Source organism: Prinia subflava, chromosome 18 (genome assembly GCF_021018805.1).
Source record: "Prinia subflava isolate CZ2003 ecotype Zambia chromosome 18, Cam_Psub_1.2, whole genome shotgun sequence".
NCBI lineage: Eukaryota > Metazoa > Chordata > Aves > Passeriformes > Cisticolidae > Prinia > Prinia subflava.
The window spans coordinates 13,311,371-13,337,811 of record NC_086264.1 but is presented as its reverse complement, the minus strand read 5'-3'; the positions used below and the strand labels follow the sequence as shown (position 1 = coordinate 13,337,811).

Here is a 26,441-nt window from a genome sequence, read left to right as displayed (position 1 = left end):
GTATGCACAATTAGCCCTCAAAGTCACCTCATCACCGCTGAAGTCAAAGCAGGCTTTTGATGAAACAGTAAACCAGAAAAACAAACGGAATATTTGACTGACTCCAGCAGGGGAGGCGATTTGGGGGATAAGGGGAATAGGAAGAAGAAGGGCTAAGTAGTCCTTCATTTATTTCACTAAGCTTGAAAATTGATCTGCACTACCTGATTATTTGCCTGGCTGGAGTCCAATTCACTTCAACTTGGAGAGATCAGGCCTTAATTAGCAAGCATTTGAGTGAAAGCAGAGTGCTAATGGGAAGTGTGAAGGTTGCACCTAGAGAGCAAGGAAGAGAGGGATCATCACCTGTGTGCTTGTTGCTGACGTGAGCCTTCATGTCTGCCTCTTCCATGGTGACGAAGTCGCACGCCGTGCAGCAGATGGAGAACATCCACTGCTCCTTGTCCACGTGGAGGGACATGTGGCTCACAAACTGGACATTCATCTCCGTCTCAAACCCACACACATGGCAGCTGCAGGCACAGGAGAACTCAAGAGTAAAAGAAACGCTGAAAACCAAACCACAAACAGGAGCCTTTCGCCTTTCCCCACATTTGCAAGAGGAAAGTCACAGCACCGTGTTCTGCTCTTCCTCTGCTCAGTGTTCACTGCAAAATCCTTTTGTCTGCTGAGCTGCCTTTGAACTGATGGCCATGCCAATGTGATTAAGGGCAGGCACAATGCAACAATCCTGTACATGCTATAATGATGCTAAATAATCATAAAGTTAATTAAAAACTACAGATTCCAGATGCTGTGCATCACCTAACCGATTCCTCTGGGCAATGAGAGGCACTGCAGCTTTGCCAAGATGTTTAGTACAGCTGATACACTGACAAACAGAGAGCTTGCTGCACACTCCAGGAGTGATTTTCGAGCCCTGGAATGGTTCCCATGCCAAACTGGGATCTTGTGCAAAACTGCCTGGCAGTTTCAGTGTAAGCAAGTAAAAATGGGTTCAAACATTTCTTATGCTTGACTGGAAAACAGCAGTCTTCAGCTATGCAAATAATTAGCAGGGATACAGATTTTGCAGCCAGCACATAAACAGAGTGATTCTGAGAGGCAGAGGGAAGGACCCTTTAATTTAACTTTCTTTGCAGAGTCCTCCTCTTGCTTTGATTAAGCCATTAACATTTAAAACAAGCCAGAAAGATTGGAAAAGGCATATACTCCAGGGCACCATTTTGCTTTCCCAAGGGGAAGTACTAGATAATCTAATCCAGCAGGTCTCATTTATTTCTTACTTCTATGATTTTGTAATTAAATCTGCTCTTGGCACTTTGACTCAAAGTAAGAGTGATTTGGTAATCTGCTTGGCCACTAGAGTGCACATCACAGTTTGGAGAGTGCACAACAGTGCATACAACAAGAATGTCTAGATATCCATTTTATCTGGCCAATTCCTTTCAGCTTTTCAGGCAAATTCTCCTGAAGGTTTTCTTCCTTTCACCATGTTGGTCACAGAATGTGTGTACCTCTAACAAACAGAGGAAATGCGGAGATTGATACAACAATTCTTGATGACGCTTTTAAGCTGTTTGATTCCATAGATTTGGCTAAAGACAAGGGAACAATTGGAGGCAACTGGAAGCACTGGGTTTTAGATTCACTGTGAATCCACGCACATGACGGGATGTTTCTGAACACAAAACTGAAAGGAACACTGCTTAAACAGTCAGAGAGGTTTCCAGGAGCCACTTAAGGAAACCAACCCCACAGCAAAGCCGCGAGTCCCAGCCCGGTCAAGCAGCATGGAGCAGGCAGCCGGGGTTGGCTGCTCACCCTAAGGCAGCAAACGCCTCGGTCACGGCTGCAGGGCACACAGGGGTGGCTGTGTCCCCGTCCCCAGCAGGCACAGGGCCCTCCGTGGTGCTCACCTGTAGTAGTAGGGGTGCTTCCTGCCGTCGCCGCCCTCGGCCGTGACGGCACTGACGATGTCCTCGGCGTCGGTGCTCACCAGCTTCACCGAGTGCACCGTCAGGTGCTGGTTCAGGTTCGCGCGGCACTTGGCAGCGTAGGGGCACAGGTGGCACTTGTATTTTCTCTCTTCTGAAAAAAGGACAGAGAGATGTGGGTGCACACCTCAGTCTGAAGGCAGCTGCTCTCAAAGCTGCCAGGCACCAGGCCTGCGTGCCTTTGGGTTTCTCCAGGTGCCTCCCAGGATGAGGTAGCTTGGAAGCTCCACATTTTAGAAGTTTATAGGAGTTCACAGCAATTACTCAGAAAAAAAACCCAACTAATTTGAAGGTAGTTTAGGGCAAGCTTTTTTAATTTCCTCCACCATTTGTAGTTGGATAATATAAAACTTTGTAAACTGGAAAACTGGGGCAACTGCTGTTCTGGGAGCTGCAGCAAAGCCAGTGGAGAAACAGGTCAATAGTCTACAACTACTTCCTTTACCCAGCATCTTTTATTTGAGTTTTGGACTTAGTTACTGTTGAGGTTGCCCATGTGATCACTTGCAGAGAGCTGATAGTTGATCTGGTATTGAAATCTGAGGGTAGGAGAAAGGGGAACACTGATAGCATAATCCAGTTCTAAAAGTAAACTACTGAAAAACAGTCAAAGAACAGACAAAAAAATAAACTAGTTCATCATGAGTTCTGATGCTTCGCAATTTTAAATATTCCTCTTTGTTTTATTTTAAATTAGTTATTTCTAGATCCTGGCAGCACAGTTTTTGTGTGTGCACCAGGCTGCATTTCAGAAGGGTTGATTAAAATAACCAAGCATTACATCAGTTTTTACAACCCTTTCCTTTGAGGATCTGCTCCTCTAAAATTGAAATATAATGCTGCAAGTGTGAGGGGAAAGGCATTCCATAGAGCAGCTCAGGACTAAGGAAAGCCCACTAGAGCACGGGGCACCTGAGCCTTTCCAGGATGGCTCTGCTGGAGGGCGCAGCATTCTCTGGCATTGCACCAACAGCATTTCTCAGCACTCCTGGGGAATTCTTGCTTCCGAGTGTTGTTTGTGCACTACACCTCAGCAGGCTGACAGAGCGCATCTCCCATATAAAAACTCTGTTTGTCTCAGCTGATTCGAAGCAGATTCCCCTCAGGAAAGTTCACACGGGGTAGAACAGCCCCTGTTCCTCTCAGAACTGTATGATGAGAGCAAAGATGAATGAGTTACTCAATCCTTTCAGTTTCACAGATCTGAAACACCAAGGCCAAACCTTCTGTTGTTCAGTGACACTTGAAAAGTTCATCAGGTGAATGATATTTCTGTCCAAAAATACCCCAAATGCATAAAAAAAAACGGCTGTGCCTTCTCTTCAGAGCTCCATTACCAAGCTTGGTTATCAGTTGGTGTTTACAGTCTGGTGAACCTGGACAAACTTGAGCCCACAGGTTTTGTAAGGAGAAATTTCATGTAGGCTGCAAAGAAATAGAATGCTCACTCCCCAAGGCCCCTGTGACACTGTGGCCTGCTCCTGTGCTTGGCTGTGCTCCAGGTGAGCCAAGGGGGTCACGCACTGCTCTCCTCACCGTCCCTGCTCCCCCCAGAGCAAACCCCACAGCACTGTCCCAGCCCAGGTGAGCCCAGCCTTACCTGTGTGCAGCGAGAGATGCCGGGACAGCGTCTGCTGCCGGCCAAACACCTTCCCACACACGTCACAGGGAAACAGCTGGTCACTGAACTTCCACGATGGCAATCCATTCCCCACCTCCAGCCCCAGCTTCTCCGTGTCTGTGCCAAAAACACAAAGTCATCTTAGCAACTGAGGACTTGCAGATTTCATTCAGTGGAGCCCCAGAGGCATCACAAAATGCAGCACTTGTGCAGTGTGCTGTGTGAGCTAGCACAGGAGCTCATTTGGAAAGGAAACTCCCAGTGCTGGACAGGAAAGGAATCTTTCATACAGCATCTTTCCTACCCACTCTGAAGCAGAATGCTGAGCCAAAGTGTTCTGGACATAGGCACAGCCAAGGAGTTCACCCAGGTTCGTACAGAGAGAAAGTCAAGAGTGAGCAGGGCATGCATTAACCTCTAATTATGGTTTTGTGGAACAACCACTCCTTTGGCTTTTTCAGTCACCCACCTTTGCCTGGTGCATGAAGAAGCCTGGTCTGACAGGACATTGCAGTGAGCCTAAGTTAACAGGGTGCAGTTTGGCACAAACAGCAAAACCTTCATCCCGTGAAGCACTGAGGAATGAACACCCCCTGTGCAGCCCCTCACTGGCAGCGACCACTGCAGATGTGACTGCCCGGGTTCAGCGAGCCTCTCCTTCACAGAGAGCTTTTCAGAGAACTCCACTGTGGTTCAGGCAAAGAGCTGTCAAACACTGTATTTAATTTAAGCAATAATAAAAACAATGCCTCATTTGGGGCAGAGATTCCACACAGCAATCTCAGCAAATTTAGGGCTGGCCAGACTTGCCAGCCCCTTCTCCGTTCCCCTGTGACCCAGCAATATGTTCAATATTCACACCAGAGGAGCTCTGAGCCACCTCTGAGTGCTACCATCCAACAACACATTTTTCTTGAAAGAATTTCTAGTCAGAAAACAAGTTCTGCCTATTCAAAATACTCATTCTGTGAAATTAAAAAGAAAGACACCCCCCATCCCCTAAGGGCTTTAAGTGACCCATAACCTCTAAGAACTTTAATAAAGAAAGATTCTTTTATTGCTGTCCTTGAGTTCCAAACAAGGGAAAAATCTGACTCTGTGGTAGTGCTACAGATGCTTCAGCAGAGCTTTTTGAGTACATAATCAAAACAGTGCTTCAAATGAGGAAAATAGCAATAATTATAAGAGAGGGTCACAAGGGTGTAGGTTGCTTCAATATGGTCACAACAAAAATGAATTAATTGGGACATGTACCAAACAAGCAGGCTCAATTAAGTAAATAAGTCTTTTAACAATTCACTTCAGTATTAGTCATCAGCCCTCTTTTATCTCTTAAGAAAAAGAAATATAATATCCTCTTCCCTGTGAGGGATTGTCCTGGGAAGCTCATGGGAAGCTGGAAAAATAGCAGCTTTCTGATTATCTCAAGCTGGTGACAGCCAGTCCCTTGCAAAGCAGCTGCATATTTTTCATTGATGCAAAAGAGAACACTGAGGTGTTTTGAAAGTACTTCTGTTTACTTTAAAGATGTATTTCTGGAGTCCTAACTACAGGGCTTCCTCCTTCCCTTCAGACTGGATCTTCTCTCTACAACAAAGTGCTTGTTCTATTCAGCAGCTTCTTAGCTTGCTCCTGGCAAACCAGAGGTGTGGGGCATAATTCTAAATCCATTTGTATTTCCAGTTTTCACATTCAGTGATTAATCCAGCAGGTGATATCAATACAGAGTGCATTAGCCACCCTTTGAAAGGTCTTTACCCTGACTTTTGTCGGGATAGGCCTGGAGAGAGGACGCTGTATCTGCTGGGAGCTGTGACAGGACAGAAGCGCCTGTCTGGAGTCACCCAGTCACCCTTGGACTGCTGGTGCCTGTCAGGCACAGGAACTCCCCAGGGCCTGGCTCTGGACTCTGATCCTTGGATTATTTCTTTTCTTTTACTTTGATGTATTTGTCAATTACTGCTTCACAGTGCTTTATGCTGCATTAGGTTTTAATGTGCTGTCCTATGCCATGCCCAACTTTTTATCTTTACACAGACAATGGAAAGAATGAAACCACTATTTAAGTGAAAAAGACAAACAAAAAGTGTGCTGAGGTATCACTCCAAGAAGCCAAATTCATGTTTCTAACCTTTGCTGTTTACTGCCCGCTCTCACATCCTGTAACTCACTCACACAGCTGCTTCTCTGTTTTATCTTTGCACTCCACAGACCTCAGAGCAACCAAATCCACAAGGGCAGACCCTTACGGTCAGATGGAATCCCATGGATATAAATTAAACAGATTGTTCTTTGCAATAAGTATTCCTTATAGAGATGGGATTGAGAGGTGCCAATGAGCCTTAACATGGAAGGTCAAAATTCATTTTCCCTCCGTTCTTCTGGAAGTGTATGTCAGAGTCATATTTTGAGTTATTCAGACAGTTTGACACCAGACAAATGGTCAAAGAGAAACCAGGTAAGTAATTTTTAAAATTAAATGAACAGAAATCCTGTGAAAATAGAAAGTGGTGGTTAGAGTGATTTCAATAAATGCTGCTTGCAAGCCACCAAAAATTAATAAACTGACTAAGAAACAGAGGACAAGGTAAGCAGGGTTCTGTGAGCTCGTGGTAAGAGGATGAACTCCTGTGCAGATGTCCAACAGGAAGGGCTCTCACTCTAAGGAGTCACCAGGTAACTCTGGCTGAGCTGAGCTGCTGCATTTTCCTTTGAGAGCTGTCAAGTTCCCCACATTTACCCATCAGGTAAACACACCGCATGCAGCTCTACAAGAATGTCACAAAAGCTTGCTCCATTTGTAACGTTATTTCTGTTTGGTTATGTCTAAAAGACAAAAACTTCAAGAAATTATTTATTCAGAAACAAGGTATTAAGGTCAGATAATCATGCAAACATTGCTTTAAAAACATTTATTTGCTCAAAGAAATTTTCTTTCCTTCTTCTGTCTGCATTTCTCTATCTTATTACACAGTATTCCTATTTCTGCAGTGTTCCCATCATCAAAGATGCATTTCATTGCTTTGGAGCCTTCCCCTTACATGCTCATCCATCACCTCTGGCAAGCACACTGTATTTAAAAATTGAGAACTCCTTTTATGAAATATGTAATTATGGCTCTGTTGCAAGTTTGTTTGCCAAAAGCCTGTGAAAGGTTCCCAAGCTCAAAATATATTGACTATATGGAATTGCAGTGCTCCAAATACTATATATCTCACTGCCTTTCCAGCCTGCTTCACAAAGGTTTTATTTGTAGGGCAGGAATCCTTATTTCTAGTGAGTCAGTTAAAATAAACAGTGGAGTCCTTGCAGGCCTGCAGTTCCTGAGTGAGAGATCTCTCCAGTCGTCCGAGTGTCAGAGCTCCTGAGTGCCCTCAGTCTGCACCCGCCCTCGGTTCAGGTGCAGCTCTGACTCATCCAGTAACCCCAGCAGCAGCTGCTTTCCAGGCTCAACATTCCTCTGAATTCTCCACAAAAACACAAAGAGGACAGAAAACTCCAGTTCCACCTGGGGGAGTCGTGTCCTCTTTGTTTCATAAGCCCCAAAAATCTGCACATAATCAGTCTGAATGACAGAACAAAGGCACAGAGGAGGCAGAAAAAATCTACTTTCCAATAAAAAAAGTTACCAATTAATGCTCTTATTTTTTTCTCCTCAAAAGCTTTGCGAATGTGCAATGTTACTAAGGAGCTTGCTATGCTGGATAAAAAGCAGTAATGTTATGATAATTTAAAATCCTTGATATGGGAGAAAGTAGAACCCAAGTGGTTTTATGCATCAGGAGCACAGTACTTAAGCTGCTCTTTCTGAAAACAGCAAGCATCAAAGTTGGAAATAGTTCAGTAAAGTGCTTGCACAGCCCACCAAAAGAAACATTAATATTGTGCACAGAGGTAGTCCAAGTGCACAACAATAGACAGCAACACTTGAAAAGGTCACTGAGAAACAATAAAGATGTCAGGGTTTGGAAAAAGAATAAAAACAGGTAAAAATGAACTTTGAAGCTGACTCCATAGAGGAAACATGGGGAAAAAAGAAGCCCCCTTCACTGCTAAGACTGAGCCCATTGCTCAGAAATGGACAATCAGAAGCAGAGGAGAAAGGGCAGAGAAAAGATGGGGACAACAACTGGGATGGGACAACAAAGCCACTTCCACCTTCTACCTTTGCATCAATCTCACACCTACTTTCACTTCTCTTTTACAACACATGGCATTGTTTCAATGCCATGTCAATGCAATTAGGCACTGTCAATGCAAATGGTAAGCAGGAGAGAAAATAATGAAATATACTATACACAGATATACATGGAGACAACGTACTCCCAAAAAGCCATGGCTGAGGTTTTCAGCAGTATTAATGAACCATCCAGAAAAGGAACAGTGAATATCACTCATCTGGCTTCCATGAGGGCAGGTTTGATTTACAGAATGAGTCAATGAGATGGTGGAAAACTATTAAAGCACATTAAAGACTGACTAAGGGTCAGGAACAGCAGCACAAGATCAAGCTTTTAATTTATCCAGTGATCTGAACCCAACTATATAGTCTGACATAAAACTATTCTGTCAAAAGAAGAATCTTATAAAACAGAAGATGAAAATGTCATTCTTTAAAATTGACTGTTTGAAATCAAAATTTTAATTTCTTCTCCCTACCTTTGCTAGATTAAAAGAGGCCACATTCTTATAGGGGGCAGCTGAAATTATTGAATTGGTTTGGACTGACTTTGTATTATATATTACTTTGATACTATGGTAATTTTTGAGCAAAGTGTGTTTGGTTGATGTAGATATCACAACTATTTTATTTCCATTTTTGAGTAAAAATGAAATTATTTGGACAGTAAGACTAATATAGAAAAGTGCAATACAATAATGTGGTTATTAACATAGAAAGTACCTTAAAAAGTGAGAGAAGCAATTCCCCAAATGTAATGAGTAAATCTGAGCTATGTACCCTGGTAACCCTGTCTTCCCTTCTCAGGGTATTAAGAATTCACCAGATTATAGGGAGATACCACAGCTTCTGTGATCTGATGAGTCCCTTTCTGACAGCTGCTGCAGATTTCACTGTTATTTCCTTGGATAAATGAATTAAAATCAACTCTCCTGCCTGTGATACTGCTGCTGATCAGGAATGCTCCACCCTTTTTCAGGCCAAATCCATCACAATATCATTATTTATTTAGGATTTTTCCCCCTCCACTAAATGCCCTGATCAGTGCATTGCATTCACACATCTTTTAATATTCTTTCCTAATTATTTCATACTCCTTGGGGGATCTTAACCACTCAATGGCCTACAGAGAGTGCTCTGCCACTTAAATACCCGAATTTGCAATTTTCTTATAAACTGGCTATAAAGTGGAGTGGTTTGTGCTGAGGGGGCCACTAAGCCTGAGTCTCAAGGACTGAACTTTGGACCCACTGTACTTAAAAATCCTCTTTAATAGCTTCAACACACACACATACAAAAACCCCCAAACAAACCAGAACTGCATTAATGAAAGCAATATCAATACGCAGAAATTCCAGAGTACTAAAGAAACAATCTTGAGAGCTGCAATAACAAGTGAAACAATTCAAATTACAAGGTCATATGCCTAAGAGTGTAGGAATAAGAATTTTTGTTGCATGCTGAAATCTTCAGCTGAAATTAGAAAGGAAAAGAAAACCATGTTGCTGTTTGACCAGCAAGAGAGACACCAGCATGTTCCAGTTACAAAGGCTGGGATTAATCAGGAGAGGCATTTCCAATATACACTCAGGAGATTGCAGGCTGCTGAAAAAGCCAGGGGTAAAACCTGCTGTGAAAGAGCACATCGAGCTCTGCCTACTCACATCTGCAGAAATGAATGCCCCGAAACAGAGGCACAAAAAGGCTACGAAATGGAAACCCCATGGTACTAAAGAGACCAAGAGACATTGGCTGGATCACTGTCCCAAAATGAAGGCAGGACTAGAGGAATGGCACATCAGATGGTGAACACTGCAAGGGAGAAGAATTATCAAAGCTGAAGGACAGCACTGGTGAAACAACTAAAGTAGAACCTGCTGTGAATAAATTCAGGCTGGAAAGAGAGTGGTCCCAACTCTTCAAAGGGGTGAGCTTCTGAAACAGCACCCTCATAAAAACACTAAGGATGATGTGGTTTAAGATGGAGCTTGGTAATGAATAAGTCTGTGTAATGTCACCTAGCACAGAAAGAACTGAATTTGACACGTGGTGTGTGTTCCTGCCCTGTGTTCCTGCACTTTTCCCAGCCCCTCTGCAGCAGGGGCCCGGGGATGCAGCCTCCATTCTGTGCTCACCTGGGAGGAGGCACCCCCGAACGAGCCTGGGGTTCCACCAGGGCCACTGCACTGGGAATTCCCTGTCCTCTTCTCACTGTCCTGTTTCGGGGCTGGAGCAACCCCCAACAAATCCCAAGCCAGAGCATTTTATGTGGGAGAGCACCCAGACACCTCCACAGCATTTCCTGTGACCCTTTCTGTAGGCCTTTCACAATGGTTTCTGTTCTTACTGCTGCTCCTCAAAGGGATAAAATGTTTCCAGAGCTATCCACAGCCCTCCATAGGCTCTTTCTTCTTGCAAGGCAGAAACTAATAAGAAATTTACCTGTGGGTATTCTGCTGTTCTTTTACATGAATATAATATTTGTAATTGATTACAAACTTAAATCACATTCTTGGTGCTATTGTGAAGTTGCACTTCAGGCCCAAGAATTTGTTGTGAAGCTGAGAAAAAACAACATTTTTGGAATGATGAGTTGTTCCAAAATAAAAACGTAGCAGGAACTGGCATTTTAAAGTTTTCAGTATACTTGCTATTATTATAAATCAGAGTCTTATAACCACAGCAAATCTGCATTACAATACACAGACCTATCAAGAGTCCACAAAATACAGTAGGGAGCAGCACAAACATAAAAACCCAGTCCCTCAGAAGTCATTCTAAGACTCCAGGATGATCTAACCAACAAGGTACTTTACATCTTTTAAGCAGAAGATCAAACATGTCACCAAAAGCCATCCACACTCCTGGTGGCCTCACTTGAAGCGAATCTCAGAATTAGAGTTCTTGTGCATTTATCTTGGTGTGATGTAAGAGCCTTGCTGCTGGAGGCCGTGTCCTCTGAGCTGCTGAGCCCTGCCTGAGGAGCCGCAATTCTCATCTTTCATCTGGCCATATGAATATTCCATGTTCTGCCAAGGTCAAAAGCCAGGATTGGAAGTGCTAACCTGGTTTACATTTTAATACTTGGAAGCAGCACACCTGATCTGGTTCTCCTCACCAGAGGTGCAGAATCCACGGCTTCCTTGCAGAACGGTGTCTGTGCACAGCCTGGAGCCCCCTGTCCTCAGCCTACATTTCTTTTTCCTTCTTGCTATGCATATTTACCCTTAGACAGCATCTAGCTCTTACCCTCATCTGCACTTCACAAGCTGTCAAATGACTATTCAAGCATTAAAAAAAATGAAGGGTCTGTTAAGTTGTAAATTAAATGACAGTCTATAGCTGAAAATTAGCAGTAACGTGCCCAAAAGTTTATTGATTGCTAAGGAAAGGTGAATAACCCCCCCTGCAGCTGACTGTGTAATTACTGACCTTTAGAACCCCAGAGCTATTAATTTAAGAACAGATAGCAGTGAACTAGCAAACGAGTTATTTTGCAGCAGGACAGTGAAGGCACATATCAAGTTTTTGCATGTGTTCAGTGCGACCTTGAACAGTATTATTACATGCCTGTATTTTCCATTTTAATGCAGAATATAAGCCAAGCTATATCTGGACATAAAATGCCTGTCAACCGTTCAGAAAATCACTGCGAAGGCACCACAGACACTGTGGCCTTTCAGTACATTTGAAGAACTCCACATCCTTCCAGAAAGGTTCTAAATTACTGCTAAAGGCAGGAAAATTGTATTGCCAAGCTCAGGCCCCCTGATCCATGTCCTGCAAACATTTCATCTGTACTCCAGAGAGGGAGATGGCCACAACAGGAGAACAGCAGACAGTAATTCAGCATCAGTACAGTGGCACATACACACACAAACCCTCACCCCTCTTGGTATTGCTGAATTTAATCTGCCATAGACTATTGCACAACTGATACAAACAGCAGCCCCAAGACTATGAACACAAATGCTCCAGCAATATTTAACTTTTCTCTTTTTATTCTATAAAATGAGCACTTATTATAATGGACAAATATCTGCCTTTTGTCAAAGCAAATCATATTTTAAGAGCATCAGTCAGGTGGTGGAGTTTCCAGTAAGGAAAATTTTAAAATGTCTGTTAACTGGAAGTATTGAAAGAAAAAGGTGCCTGACCTGGTGCAGACGTCCTTCCATGAAGAGCAGCTTCGCTGGGCAGGAGATCTTTTGAGTTGGAAGTGAACGGTGATTGTCTAAACGTATCTTCAGAAAAGAAAGGGCTATACAAAAAAACAAGATGCCTTTTTTAAAGAAAATAGAAGTTAACAGAAAAAGTAAATAAAAATTTTGACCTCAACACCTTAATATTGTAAGAAATACCATCTTGTTAAAAACCTGTTTCACTTACAGAATCCATGCTGAAAAATGAGGCAGCGTGCTTTGGTGTAATTACACTTCAGAGTGAAAACTCAAGACCTCACAAAAGGCTTTTAGCTACATTTCAACATTTCACATTTGCTATATCACAATACAATACGGATCATTAAAATTAACACTTCAAATATTTGTATTCCACTGTCATATCTGGAGAGGGCAATCAGGAAAGGTAAAGAATATTATTATTTAATAACCTGAAGAATACAGTAGTTATCTTTAAAACAGAACTTTTCAAATACTAGGTTAAGATGCTGAATAATTCTATCCTGACATGGCCTTCCATGAATGGAACTGCCTCCATGAATCCAATTTTTAAAGCAGGAAACAATTCATAAATTGAACAGATGCATCCCAAAGAGTGTAAAGCACAAAAATTACCAGCTGCATGATTCCAAAAAGAATATTTTGCTTTAGTTTTAATTAACAGGCAGAAAAAAGTTAATTTCAATAGTGAAATGGCATCTCTGTCAATGTATTTGTTTTCTACTCAAAGATCATAACAGAAATAAGAATTCCTTATCTGCAGTACAGACAGACATCAGCAAGAGGTACAAAAAAAATTTCAAAATAGAAAACTACAGTCTTTCTTGGAAAAACGCTTCCTAGGGGATGTATTCCACCTGCATGCAAACCATCCATTTCTCCTAAGCAAAGTGAAATCACTTGAATCCTGATCTCTCCCTAAGGCTGGTGTACAGTGGGTGTTTCAAAGGTGCAGGACAGGAGGCCAAAGCATTCCTGACCCTTTTCCCACACAGCAACGAAATCCAAGAATTTGTTCAGGATAAAGAACCTTCCAAGGTGTTGCACAGCGAGTATCCAGACTCAAGCACGTGCCAGCTGCACCACGCTGACCTCACCAGCCCAGACACCCAAAGTTTCTGTCCAAAGGGCATCACTTGTATTTCCCCTCGTGCAATTGGCACCAGGTGTCCCCACCAAGTCACCTGTAGTCTTACTCAGACCTCTTCCGCCCCAGCAAACTTGTTGATAATTAGTTGACTTGGTTGTGAAACACTTTTGGCAACCACGTTGTTTTAGTTTCCTATTGAGTTTTTGGGACTTTATTCATTCTGTGCTGTTCCACATGTGACAGTTAATGGGATATTTTGGTACTTCTATAAAAGTCTGAACGCATCCATGAGCAGCCAGCCTTAGCCTGTGCTGAAGGTGTGAAGTTATCTCAAACCTGAGCAGTTTGGTGAATGCCAACAGCTGGAGAATGCAGGGTGCTCCAGAAAACAAGTGACCAGGATAAACCAAACCAGCTCCAAAACACATGTGCAAAACTGAACTTCTTCCAGCACTCACACTCCCACTCAGGGGTGACATCATACAAAACAGAGTGACACTGTGTAAAAATACGCTGTGATTTATTGCAACACTTCTCTCACTGGTTTAATAATGATTTGAAAGAAAAACAGCAATAAAAATGTTTTATTATGATTGTAACTCTTGAAAATCTTGTAATCCGCCTGGGTTTCCATGTTGGCCTTCCTGCCTGTGCCTCAGATTCAGTCCCTGGCCACCACTCCCTGCTGGTTCTAGGCACAGCGGGTGTGCAGGGCTGGTCTGTTTGGGCTGAGGCCGGAGATACCGAGCGGGTGTTGTTGAAGGTCACACTGTGTCACATCCCAAGGGTTCCCCTCTCCTCCACTGGCCTCTGGTGGTTACAGAACCACCCTTGGGTATCTCTCTTCTGCCCTCCTCAACAATGGCAGCTGAGTGGTTCAGTGGTGGCCCTCTCATTATTTCTGTTTCAGCAGATACGTCCTGTGATTCCCAGTGCAAAGTGTGCAGGGAGGAGCAAGATCACACACACTGTCTCCAATCACTGTGCAGAGTCCTTTCTGACCAACCTCAAGCTTTAGGATATTTTTTATTTTTCCTCTGGCTGCACTTTTGCAGTTTCATGGCTACACAGTTCTCGAGATGAGAGAAGCTTATCCTGGCATCCCACGCTGGTGTACGCACTTCCAGCCCCTCGCTTCTGCACTTTCTGTCCTCCCATCACACACGGCAGGCTCTGGATCTCCCTCAGCACTGAACTGTGAGGAATCCTTACCAGCTGTGGCTGCTTAAGCAAAGTCACATGGAAGTACGTGCTGGCAAAGCCCAGGGATACTCACAGGAGGCACAGCAGCAGATAGGGGACAGTTAGAAATGTTAATGAGGAGTAAGACAGCAAGCAGTGTTTGTGTGCCCCATCCTGCTGGGGTGTGCTGCTTTGAGCCTCACCATGACACAGCTGAATCTCTGTGCTGCTCACAGGTGGACAGCACTGACCTCACCCTGGCTCTCTGAGCTGTCAGCACATTTCACACGGCAGTTGTGATTCAATGCCTTTCTCATTACTCCAGATGTGGGTGCTGAGCCAAACTGCACCACCACATGTTTTCTTAGTGCAGTCCAAGCGCCTCCATCCTCCCCTGGCTGCTCCGTCACAGTCTATTTTGGAGAAGGCGTCACACCCTGACCAGTGAACACTTCCAGCTGTTTATTTGGTTTGGGGTGGGTTGGCTTTTTTATTTTGGCAAGGTCTTTCAAGTCAATCTGTTTGAACTCGCAGGATTTAGTAGACTGACTCACTTCCCCTCTTAGGAAGCTCTCCTCATTCATGTCTTCTTCTGCTGATAAACAGGCAAGATAAGAAAAGCACCAGGAGAGCCTGGACCAGGCACTCAGCACTTCACCCTGATGGGTGGCAGCCACTGCAAGGACATCTCAGTAAAGCTCAGCACGAGTCTGACAACAGCCAACTGTGCTACCCTCTCAAAAGCTGGCAGCCAGGAGAAGGGCAAGTTATCTTTGAACTGTCCTCAACCTTTCCAATGGGAATTATCTTTGATAGATCCAAAAGTAGCTCTGGATTCTCACACCAGTGCTGCTGGTACCATCACGAGACACTGAAATCTATTTTCAACTGTTTCCAGCCCGTCCCTGCAGCGCACCCTGGATGGTTGAGGAGCAGCTGGACAATATGTGCATTTCTCTCTGTGTCTCAGGATTATGCTTTTTAAGTAGCACAGGAAGGCTGTGCAGGCTGCACATCCAACAAATATGGGAAGCAATCACTGTAACCAGAAGCCAAATGCTCAACTGAATTATCATTCAACTTGTAACATCAAAAGTCCCTAATGTACATTTACTGAGCTGGTCAGTTTATTAAAAACAAGTTACTTATTGCAGCTACCATGAGTGAATTGGATAGGCCTAGAAATTTAAGTACAATGTATTTCAGAGACCTTTTCTTTGCAGCTGAAATGTTTTCCATTCTGTCTGGGCAAAGTTGTCCTAAGTTAGTAGTGAGAACTTCTGCAAAGGGGCTGCAGAGGCACGAAGCTCTTAGTCCATCTTTGAATGAACTCCTCATCACTTCAGTGTGCTCAGTCTCCAACCCCTCCACAACAATCAGGGAACCTTCAGGTAGGAAATAAATATCTCCTTGCCAGCTCCTGCCTACTCCTCCTACCCTACACTGAGGGCTCCCAAATCTTTACTAATTCCAGTTTACTGCAGAAGAGCTTTAAATCTTCCACAGGGACACTCACCTTGCTGCTGATGGATATGTAAACACCTCGTGGGCTTGCTCCCAGCCACAGCACTGTCAAGTGCACATTTCTTTAACAGCACAGGCCACAACAGGATCATGTTTTTAATTCCTGCTTAATTTAAATTATTGTAATGATGTAACTGTAATTTTTAACACATTTTTTAAAAGTTAATCTCTAGAATGTATTGAGATGACAGAAATACTAAACTGAAATTTTTCTAAAGGAATCTAGCTAGACAGATGACAATCAAAATCACCTCTTCTTACATTCATCCATGTCTTGAAATCCATCTGTCAGCCTGGTCTTCCCTCAAGCACTGCAGGTACCACACAATTTCTTTTACGTTTCAGTTTTTGTTAGAAAAATAGAATAAATAATTCTTAAAATGATGTGTGACTACTTGATCAGAGGAGAACACACAAAAGCCCTTTGGGCTTTTTTGACTTATGAACCGCAAGCAATGAGATCTGTAGTTTTATCTTTTCAGACATGGGTTCCATTGCTCATGGAAATGTCTCACATTTGTGCTACCAGGTCCCATTTGCAGGAGGCAGACAGGTTTGGGCTCACAAGGCAAAAGGAGGCAATGCTATTTACAGTGCAGCTGGGCAGGTAACCACAGGCTGTACTTACCTGGCTGTAGTTCTGATGGTGTTATCTTTGTTGTGGTTGTGCTCTTTGCTCACCTTTTCTGCAGAGGAACACACAGGAGTTTTGTGATTAGCATATGTCATAGGTTCTCTGCCAGATTTTATTCAGCACAACTATTCTAATGCTTTCAGGTAACAGCATAACCCCGGGTAATTTTGGCTAAATGGTTCCAACATGATTAGAGAATGGGCATGACTTTATATCAATTAACCCCCAAGTTTTTTCAGCTGCACACCTCAGTGTTGGAGCTCCCTGCAGAGTGGGTGCTGCAGGTGTCCACTGAACACAGTGCTGGTGCCACTGCCCTTTCCTTGCCAAGGGAAGTGGGCAGTGCAGTCCCTGGAGTGCTGCATCCTGCAGCCACCGAGGCCAGGAGCTGCCATCTGCAGCTTCCCCTCTACAGGGATCAAAGCAGTCGTCACAAATTATTTAATTAGCTTTCAAAAATACAGGAGCTGAACTCTGGCTTTTCCAGCTTGGTTGAAACCCTGTGAACCCGGCCCTGCTGCCACAGTGCTTTACAGCATATGCAAACCGTGGGGGACGCCCGGCACGGCCCCTGTGCTCCAGGTGTGAGGGCAGGAAGGTTCTGGCTCCCGTTGGTGTCCAGCCCTGCCATCTCACGGTTCTGCAGGACCCTGGGGTTACACAACCCCTCCGTTGTTCTCTCGGGTGTACCTGAGAGCTGGAAGAGCAGCTCTGATGCCATCTTCACGGAGATGTCCTGGCTGAAGAGGCTCCTCTCGGGCGGCCCCAGCAGCGCGCCGTAGCCGGGGCTGGGCTGCCGCGGCGCCGCCGCCGTGCCGGGGATCTCCACTTCCATCGGCTCCTCCTTGATCTGCACCATCTGTGCCTCCTTGGAGCTCTCGGCTGCAAAGATGTATTCAAAAAATAAAAAAAAAAAGAAAAAGAATAAACCACCGCCGTAATTATTTAATTAGGCTGTAATTTTTCAGAGTGCTCAAAGCAGAAATCACAATTACCAAGTTATAATTTGTGTACCGCATCCCTGCAAACGGGAAGGGAAGCAAGCAGCTGACAGCCTCAGTATTCTTCTGGCTGTTATAAATAGAAGCAAGCTCTTGAAAATAATTTTTCACACTAGAAAGCAGAAAACAGTTGCGTATTTGCAAATACGAGAGTTACACCCCTTTCTATGAATACTGTGTGTGTGATGACACACCAGTTAGTGAAGCTTTGTTTCTAGTTATTTAATGGAGTTGCAGCTCCAACCAGCCCTCCTAAGGTGGGCACTGAAGGCCTCTTACAAACTCCAAATTCCTCTGGATCAGCAGAAGTACCAGCACAGACAGAGGGATCAGTATGGGGACAGGGCAAGGGAGGGAACCTCAGCTTCTCCTCCTGGAGATCTGTAGAATTTACTCTCCATTTATTTTCAGAAAGAGAGCATGATTTGTTTTTCCCTGGTGATTTTCACTCAGAGCACTCCTGAAAGGGCACTGGTATCATGGCAGAACTCCCCAATGAGGTGTGCCTTCTGCTGGCTGGATGCTGACCAGAAATCCAGAGACAGAGCATAAAAAAGGCAACATGCCTGGAGAACCAAGGACATAAAGAAATGCATGAACACAGTTAAATACCAGAAGGGACACCCAGGTAAGGAATCATTCAGAATGAAAGCAGAATTTGTTTGCTCTGTTTTTCCCATCCTCTCTAACTCACGTGTGAGTGTGTCAGCATCACAGATTTTATTTCAAGTGTGAAGGATTCAGGCCTTTCATTTTCAACTGCCCAATATTACAATGGATATCAGAGGCACCAAAACTTGGTTTAGTTATCCCCAAAAATGTTTTCAGCTTCCTCAGCTGGTTGGTGTCATGTTGTCTGCTCCAGCAAAAGAAGCAGAGAATCCCCTTCTCATGGAGGCATCAGCATTCTACCTAAAATTAAACTGATCTGTTATCACCAAGTCCTTTTTCATTACTTGGGTTTTGCCTCTCTCCACATTCCTGGAGTAGAGAAAAAGTGGCTTTACTTCCTACAGCTCTTAAAAAAAAAATTGAAGGCAGGAGATAAAAACCACTTGGATATGTTCCAGGAACAATTTACATGAAGTGCTTTCAATCTTTTCTTATGACATTTCTTGACCTTTAAAAGACACATATAAACATTGATAAAAATCTTTACCATCTACTATCCACAGATACACCTCAGACTTCAGAAATTTTTATAGTGAATTCTCAGCTGAAGACCAGTTAGAAATATCATCATGCTTTTTTTGGTCCCGTTAAGAAGATTTTTCTCTTTTTCAAATTTTGTTTAAAGCCTCCATTATTCTCTCATTATAAAACCACAGAACCTTGCATCCGTGTTTAACAGTGTAAAAATAGCATGCTGTGCATTGAAAGTGAACACAGAGCAGCAAAGGAACGCATCAGGTAACAGTGTCAATCAAGAGCTCAGGTAACTCCACAAACAAATGAGTTCTTCAGATGTCTGACACACTGAGCTCTGCACCCAGCTGCCAAATTTAGGTGCAGAGTCAAGCTGACCTTTGCTGCTCTCTCTGCTTTTAAAATATTCTTTCTATTTCTGTTCCTGCTCCACACAGTTTAATTCCCTGTCCTGCAAACGCTTTTGTATCAGACAAACTGACAGGACCCCAACTAAGGCAAGGGTCAAGCAATCCCAGTGCCCTTCTCTGCCTCACCACCAGCAGCACTGCCACTGCCCTAACTAAATCTACATATTTGATCATTTCCTTTGACCTTTATCTTCCCAGCTGCACCCTTTTGAGCTGACAGAATGTCCCTGCCAAATGTGGATTCTGTCGTACTCTAAATCCCCAAAGCAAACACACAAAGAGAAGACTGAAGGAGGGCTTCTGATAATTTTACAGGAGCTAATGAAAGGGAAACACAGTCAGTCTGTCCCACAAGCAGCAATCACAGGTATAAAACCCTGCTGGGCCAGTTCTTGTGCTGGCAGAATACTGTAATTAAGGTTATGCCCGTATCTGTCCCACCATACAGGCAGTCAGACTCCAGTTCTTGAGGCCACTGCAGGTTCATCTTACAGGACTTTCAAAAGGAAGACAACACTTGTTCTACTGCAGCACTAGAAATTTTCCCTGATGTCCACTCTGAACTCCCACAGTGCAGCTGGCAGCTGTCACCCCTTCTTTTACCCCCTGCCCGCAGGGAGAAGAGTTTAACTCCACTGAAGGTTTCCTTCAAGCAGGTGCAGGCTGCAAGGCTCCGTCCCCAGTGCCTCACAGCACAGGAAGCCCCCACAGGAGGTTGGACACTCCCATGGATACTGGCTGAGAGAGCTGGGGCTGTTCACCCTGGGGAAGGGAAGGCTCCAGGGACGCCTCACAGCAGCCTGTAAAGCAGTAAGGGAGGTGAGGACAGACTGTTCAGGCTGCTGTGACAGGACAAGAGGCGCTGGTTTTACCCAAAAGAGGGGAGATTCTGACCATAGGGAAGGGAACATCTTTTTACAATATGAGTGCTGGAACATGGGAACAGGTTGCCCATCCCTGGAAACGCCCAAGGTCAGGTAGGACGGGGCTCTGAGCAACCTGATCTTGACAATATTGGCTGTGCTCACTGCTGAGGAGCTGGGCTGGATGACCTTTAAAGGTCCCTCCATCCCAGACCATGCTGTGATTCCATGAGGCCTCACGTGCTCTGTGGGTACACTGGACGTGCCCTTCCTAACGCAGCACACTCTGCTTTTCTGTCATTTGAGACACAACCCAAAGGGAAGGGAGATTTCATAAAAAACACAAGTCATGCAGTAAATATTGCTTTGGCTGCCACAACAGCTATCCAATAATCTCGCATTGCCAAAATTAAATGAATACTTGTTAAATCATTTAAATCATTCCTGTTTCTTCCCACCATTTTATTTAAAACTTCACCCTGTGACTAAAATTCTAAGTTGCTCATATTTGCTGAAATGCCCATCAGCTTTACAGATCACCTTTATGAATCAACTTAGAGCAGAAAGCTTTCCCCACATGTCTCATAAATTGTGTTCATGTACCAGTTTCCACAACGAAGCAGACAGGGCTAACTAGTGGGTCAACTTGTACCAACTTCAAAAGCTTCCAGCACGGAGAATCAGGCGTTTTGTTATGCTAATTGTTCTGATTTGCTAGAAATAAACATGCCCTAAAACAGCTTCAATAAAGCCTCAGAGGTAGGGAACAGTTGGCGAGCCCTGAAGGTTCTGCTACAGAGACACAACAAGGAACATCTGACGTTCCCTAGGGCGCTCTGCTCAATGCTTGATTTTGTAGTAGTTTTTTAAACTGCTGCTTTATATAAGACAATGTCAATGAATCAATGTAACAGGATCCTGCATTAAAAAAAAATCATGAAATAGCTCATATTTATGAAAGTGGAACCTCTGAACTCCCAGAATTTTGCGACGACAAGCTGCTTCACAGAAATGTGATCCAAGGAAAAAATGGAACAAATTAAAGCCATAGACTAACTAGAGCTGTGATAGACATCTGCTGGCCCTTCCATTTAAATGGTAGGATGATGGTGCTTACCTGCAAGACCCTACTTGAAGAACCTGGTTAAAATAAAAACCCAAAACCAGCCCCAACAAAACTCACTTGGCTAGCAGCAGGGTTTAATCTGGAATGTGACTTGCCATGGTTTGCCATTTCTCTGCTTCCCACTAAGAGAAAATCTTATTTCAGATCACACACCTCCCCACTTACACTCTGGGCCCCTACAGAAGCCCCAAGGAACAAAAGCCTTCCCTGCATTTTCCCTTCCCTGCCCATTATCATCTCTAACCTTGCCAGCTCTCCTGCAATCCCTCAGGTGCAGGGACTCTCCCCAGGTGCCAGCGCAGGGATCTCCAAAGGCAGCAGCCAAATTCCACACAGGCACCTCCCACAATGTTGTGGAATAGAAATATGCAGCAAGATGACTTCTGACCTTACCCTGAGCTAGAATTGTACTGTCATTCTTTTCTCCTTGTTTTACTCCTTTTAAATAGTAGTTCTAGTCCCTGTGATTTCAATTAAATGTATGATACAGTGTCAAAAAATTAACTACAAAGCATGAAATACGAAATTACCATAAACATTTTTAAGTGGATAAAGGCTTAATCAAAAAATGTTAAAAAACCCATCACCCTCCTCCCCTGTAATAACCAGTTGTTCCAAAAGAGGAACTATCATACAATAATTAGGTGATAATAAATGGAGTTGATCAGGAATGCTTCTGGACTCAATTGTAGGCAGCACCTCCCTTTGTGTGCTGAGGTCATGCAGTAAGTCTGCACTAATTGCATGTGCTGATAACCCCAAATTAAGACACTCTGTTGGTACGGGTGTATTACAAGGAAACACTGTGTGACCTGAGGACTGGAGAACAAAAAATCCAAAGGAACCAAACAGTACAAATGTCGTGCACTTGCTTGGGCTAACAGGGAGATGTGCAATACATGGGGAATTGACCCATGGAAAAATGAGAGGAGTTATATGCAAAATGGACATATTTCAAAAATAGGATACCTCTGAAATAAAGGCAAATGTGATTCTGACAGCATTTCTAGGAAAGACAAGGACATGCTCATGTCCCTGGGTAAAGCGTTACTTTAAAAGTACCAATACCTGGGGTAGATTTTATACTCCTCCACCAATACACTTCTTTTTGAACGTGAAGCCAAAATATTGTATGCTTCTAAAAACTAATACATGTCCCAAACATATCAGCAGCGTGACTACAGTCACATCTGAGCATTCACTGGGCTGCAGAGTTTTGTTACCAAAACTTTCCACTCAACCCAGTCACCAGCAGCAACTGTGAATGACACCAACAACCAAGGGCTTCGTATTTGGGAGTCAGAAACAATCTGGGCACTGGTGCTCTGCTCAGCTTTTGTACTTGGGAAATGCTTTTTGCCCCATTAACATGGAAGGCTTGCAAATCAGTGATTCAAATTCTGCAAATTAAAGTGTGGAGGCGTGAACAGGAGTGAATTAATTACATATTTTATGGGGAGGTCCTGGTCAGCTCAAGTCTTTCAGGTTCAAGTCTAAGCTCGAATTCATGGCTGACAGTGTCCAATCAAGACAACTGATTTCAGGCAGGTTTGACAGGCATCTCAGGAGTTATTAAACTTGCAAGCATTCCCACCAGCACTTCTTGCATGACTTTGGCACAATGAAAAAGAAGTCTTGTCCAGTTTTGGAGAAGACTTAAGATCTATCAGATCAATTCAGGTACAGAAGCACAAAACCCAGCCTGCCACACTGACTTTCATGGCTTGGTCCTAAAAATTGGTCTGTTAGAAGTTCAAAGCTTTTTCATCATTCACTTCACCTGCAATTCAATGTTATTAAATGAAATATCTACCTGAGAGCTTCATGAGGAGCTCAGATGCTGCCTTGACTGACATGTCCTGCCTCATCACATTGGCCTGTGGCTCTTGTGGCTTGAGTTTCTCTTCAGGGATGTTTGGTGCTGAGGCTTCAGACTCTTGGCTGAACACAAAGCTGGGCTGAGACACGGCTGAACCTCCAGCCTCTTCATCCTTCGGCTCCTCTTTCACTTTAAAGTTAGGAGTCAAGGGCTCTTTTTGATTTGCAGCTGTCAAGACAAGGAAAGCAGTGAGACTTGGTGAAATACAGAATTACAGCAGCTGCTAACAGAGGAAACCAGAACATGAGGAATGCTAGAGCAGGTAGGGGAACCAGACACATCAACTGTGCTCAAAGACGCTTCAAGGGACAAACAAACCTCTGCACCTTTTCTACAGAGGGGCAGCTTTGAAACACAGCGACTGCCTGGACCAAAGCTCAAAACATCCTCTCACTCTTCCCCCCTAACCCTCCTCAAAGCTCTTCCCTGCTCATTGGTTTGTAGGTTTTCATTGGTTTGTAGGTTTTCATTGGTTTGTAGGTTTTCATTGGTTTGTAGGTTTTCATTGGTTTGTAGGTTTTCATTGGTTTGTAGGTTTTCATTGGTTTGTAGGTTTTCATTGGTTTGTAGGTTTTCATTGGTTTGTAGGTTTTCATTGGTTTGTAGGTTTTCATTGGTTTGTAGGTTTTCATTGGTTTGTAGGTTTTCATTGGTTTGTAGGTTTTCCACACGCTTTGGAAGTTTAAAACCTTTCACGTACGGCCAATTTGGCAAAGCCCATGTATGTAACATCCTAAGGTTTTACTGCATGGAAGAGAGGGAAGAGCAAGAAGACAGAAAACCTAAGAGTAAAAAGCAAAAAGCAAACTCTTAGGACCTAAAAGTTCCTGAGCTCTGTACACTCTGTGTGCTTACAATACTTCACCAATGAGCAAAACAAAACACAGCCAGGGTTCCCCAGGGCAGAGGAAGGGCTGAAGGTGCCTTTGGCAGTGTCACAGGAAGGAAAAGAACCCCAGACTGCTGCTCTTACCTGTGTCACTGACTCTGCCTACTCCAGCTGCTTTGTTTTGGACAGAACAGGGAATTATAAATTAGGAAAGAAGCAGAGTCTTATTTCTTTAATTAACTGGCAGCGCATTCCTTGAACTGATGATGTTTTCTAAAACCCAAACACTTAAATGGTAAATAAATCACAAAAATAGAAGAGTTCTTTGCCTCGTTTTTCTTCCCCCACAAAATCAGACAACTACTGGGTCAGTTTCAAGCCAATTGCTATAATTAACAGCTTTTTTACTCTTTCTTGAAATACTAAAGCAGATTCTAACATAAATGAAGCCTGAAACAGAAGGACAAATAAGAAGGGGCAGGTTGTCTCATACATTAAAGCTAGAGGAGAAAAACCCCACGACACAAAGAAGAGCCCCTAAACAACAGAAGTCCCCAGCACTCTTGCCTCTGTCCCATCTTGGATCCACAACCACGGACAAAATTGCTACCACATGAGGAACAGCAAGTGTGATGCATGCACTGGTAATTTTAGGGAAAACAATAAACAGATGTAAGAAAAAAGCATTGCAAATAAGGGAAATAAAAGTTTTCTATGACCAGTTTTTAAAATCTCATGACTGAGGAATCCTTAAAAAATTAGAACTAGACAAGAATTAAAAAGACTATGTTGAATATTATTAAAGTATATTTGAATGACTAAATTATTATACCCCAGAAGGAAGAGTATCTTCTATCTACATACAAAAATAGATACACACATCTCCTAATTTGTATTTAATTTACATTCATTCTGAACAGCAGTGAGAACAGAATGAAGGATGTGTTGTCTGCAGACTGAATAAAAAACCCCAGCAATTTAATTTTGAAAGGCACGGCGAGGAAACAAAACAAACCCACGTAGCAAATGAAACCAACAGGCAGGAATCTCTCAAGCACGGGGGATAATGCTCCATTTGTTCCATTCCATACCCAGAAAAAACACTGATCAAAGAATATTCCAGACTGCTGATTTTTATCTTCCTGGTAACTGGAACCATTTGAGCCATTTGGCAAAAGGAGATGATGAAAGTTATAACACTTTCCTGAAACTGCCAAATGCCACAAGAAAAGCTTTGGGCATCTGCCACTAATCTGAAACACTCTGGTAGGAGCTGCTAAGTCCATCAGTCCACTTAAGAGGATTTCTAAACGCTCAAAATGTTTAGAACTGAAAGAGAAAAAATGGGCTGATTACTTCCAAGCCAAGCTCAATGTTACAAGTCACAATCAGCAAGAAGTTGGTCACTGCTCCATCTGCCAGAGAGAAAAACATGAAGAAAAATCCAGAATCCACAACGAAAATTCTGCCACAAAAAAGGCCGTGAGCAAGAGCACCCATAGAGTGTGGGTTGAAAAGAACTGTGATGAACCCTCCATGCGTGGTGGTAACCTCTGAGCTGTGGTGGTTAAAATGAGCCAAGGGGCTGTGACAGATCAGTTCTGCAGCCTTTGGGGGACACAGTGCCATGGCTGTGGCACCACATCCCCCTGAGGGCAGCTGTGGGCAGGGAGGGGTGCCTTGGGTCACCTGCTGTTTTATTCTGCAGCAATTGAAATGTCCAGGTAGGACCTGGCACTCTGCATGGAGACCATGGCTTGTTTTTGATGGCATTCAAGAACTGTGAAAGGGGCACAAACACTGCAGAAGCAGCCTGGGTGAGCTAACTGCTTCACAAGAAAAATCCATGGAACTGGAACCTGTTGGAGAATCTCCAGACTAAAATCCAATTGGGCTGATAAATTATGTTCATCTCATTAAACACAGAGGCTGCATACACAAAAGGAGAAATACAGTTCTTCTGGCAGGACAGTCTAGCTGTTCTTTCATCTCCTTTTAGTGCCTCTTGCTCTGGAATATCAACAGGTCCCAGAGCCCTTCATGCTGCCTAAGCCTTCTAGGAATTCTCAGTCAATGACACCTGAATTTTAAAGCCAAATAAACCAACCTGTAGGGCTGTAAGGGACAGAATGGGCACTACCAATGGAAAAGGTGCTTACATTACAACATTTTGTTTTATCAAAGCAGTTCAGTGGCAGAATAGCCAATCACAAATACGATGATGAATCACAAATACATTTGACAGCCCTGGGCTTCAGGACATCACTTAAAATGAGAGGTCTCCCAAACCATATTGCTTAAGAACATTAAGGAATGTGGCCTGCCAGGACCACTCCCTCCTTTCCAGGTAAAAACCAGAACAGCAGCAGAACGGGTAAGGTTGTGAGGAAGCTGGAGGAAAGAGAGGGGAATTGTGAAAGGAGCAAGGAAGAGTTTGTTGTTGATAAGAAAGAATTGCTTGCAATATGGGAATGTCTTCTTTCTACAAAGGAGCAAAATCAGAGGAGAGAAACACCACTAGACCGACCTTTATATTTGTTTAACAAAACAAAACCCAAAACAAACAATCAGAGATGATTGAACTAACAGTGTTTTCAAATCCCATTTTGGATGGATGTGAGAGAAGGGCTCATGAGCTCGGACTTGTGCCCAGAGCAATGGTGTATTCAGGGAAGCAAAAAAGCCATCAGCCTACAGTGTAATACATACACTCCAAATGGAAGAGTTTGTGTAGACATTAAAACTAAACTGTAAGCACAGACCTGGTTCAGAATCACA

The 26,441-nt window shown here is 43.5% G+C and overlaps 1 protein-coding gene across 6 annotated transcripts in view; it reads right to left on the bottom strand.

Annotated features, from left to right (window-relative positions):
* ZNF827 (zinc finger protein 827) overlaps window positions 1-26,441 on the bottom strand; it is a 72,447-nt gene that overhangs the window by 8,767 nt on the left and 37,239 nt on the right. For all 6 annotated transcript variants that reach the window (XR_010082656.1, XM_063415356.1, XM_063415355.1 and 3 more), the window contains 7 exons: window positions 22,769-23,002; window positions 17,100-17,291; window positions 16,404-16,461; window positions 11,956-12,059; window positions 3,598-3,735; window positions 1,920-2,091; window positions 346-512 (listed from right to left, as the gene is read on the bottom strand). Coding sequence is in view for 5 of the 6 variants with exons in the window: in XM_063415356.1 (XP_063271426.1) it covers window positions 346-512; window positions 1,920-2,091; window positions 3,598-3,735; window positions 11,956-12,059; window positions 16,404-16,461; window positions 17,100-17,291; window positions 22,769-23,002 (1,065 nt within the window). In the remaining variant the exon portion in view is untranslated. The remainder of the gene's footprint in view (window positions 1-345; window positions 513-1,919; window positions 2,092-3,597; window positions 3,736-11,955; window positions 12,060-16,403; window positions 16,462-17,099; window positions 17,292-22,768; window positions 23,003-26,441) is intronic.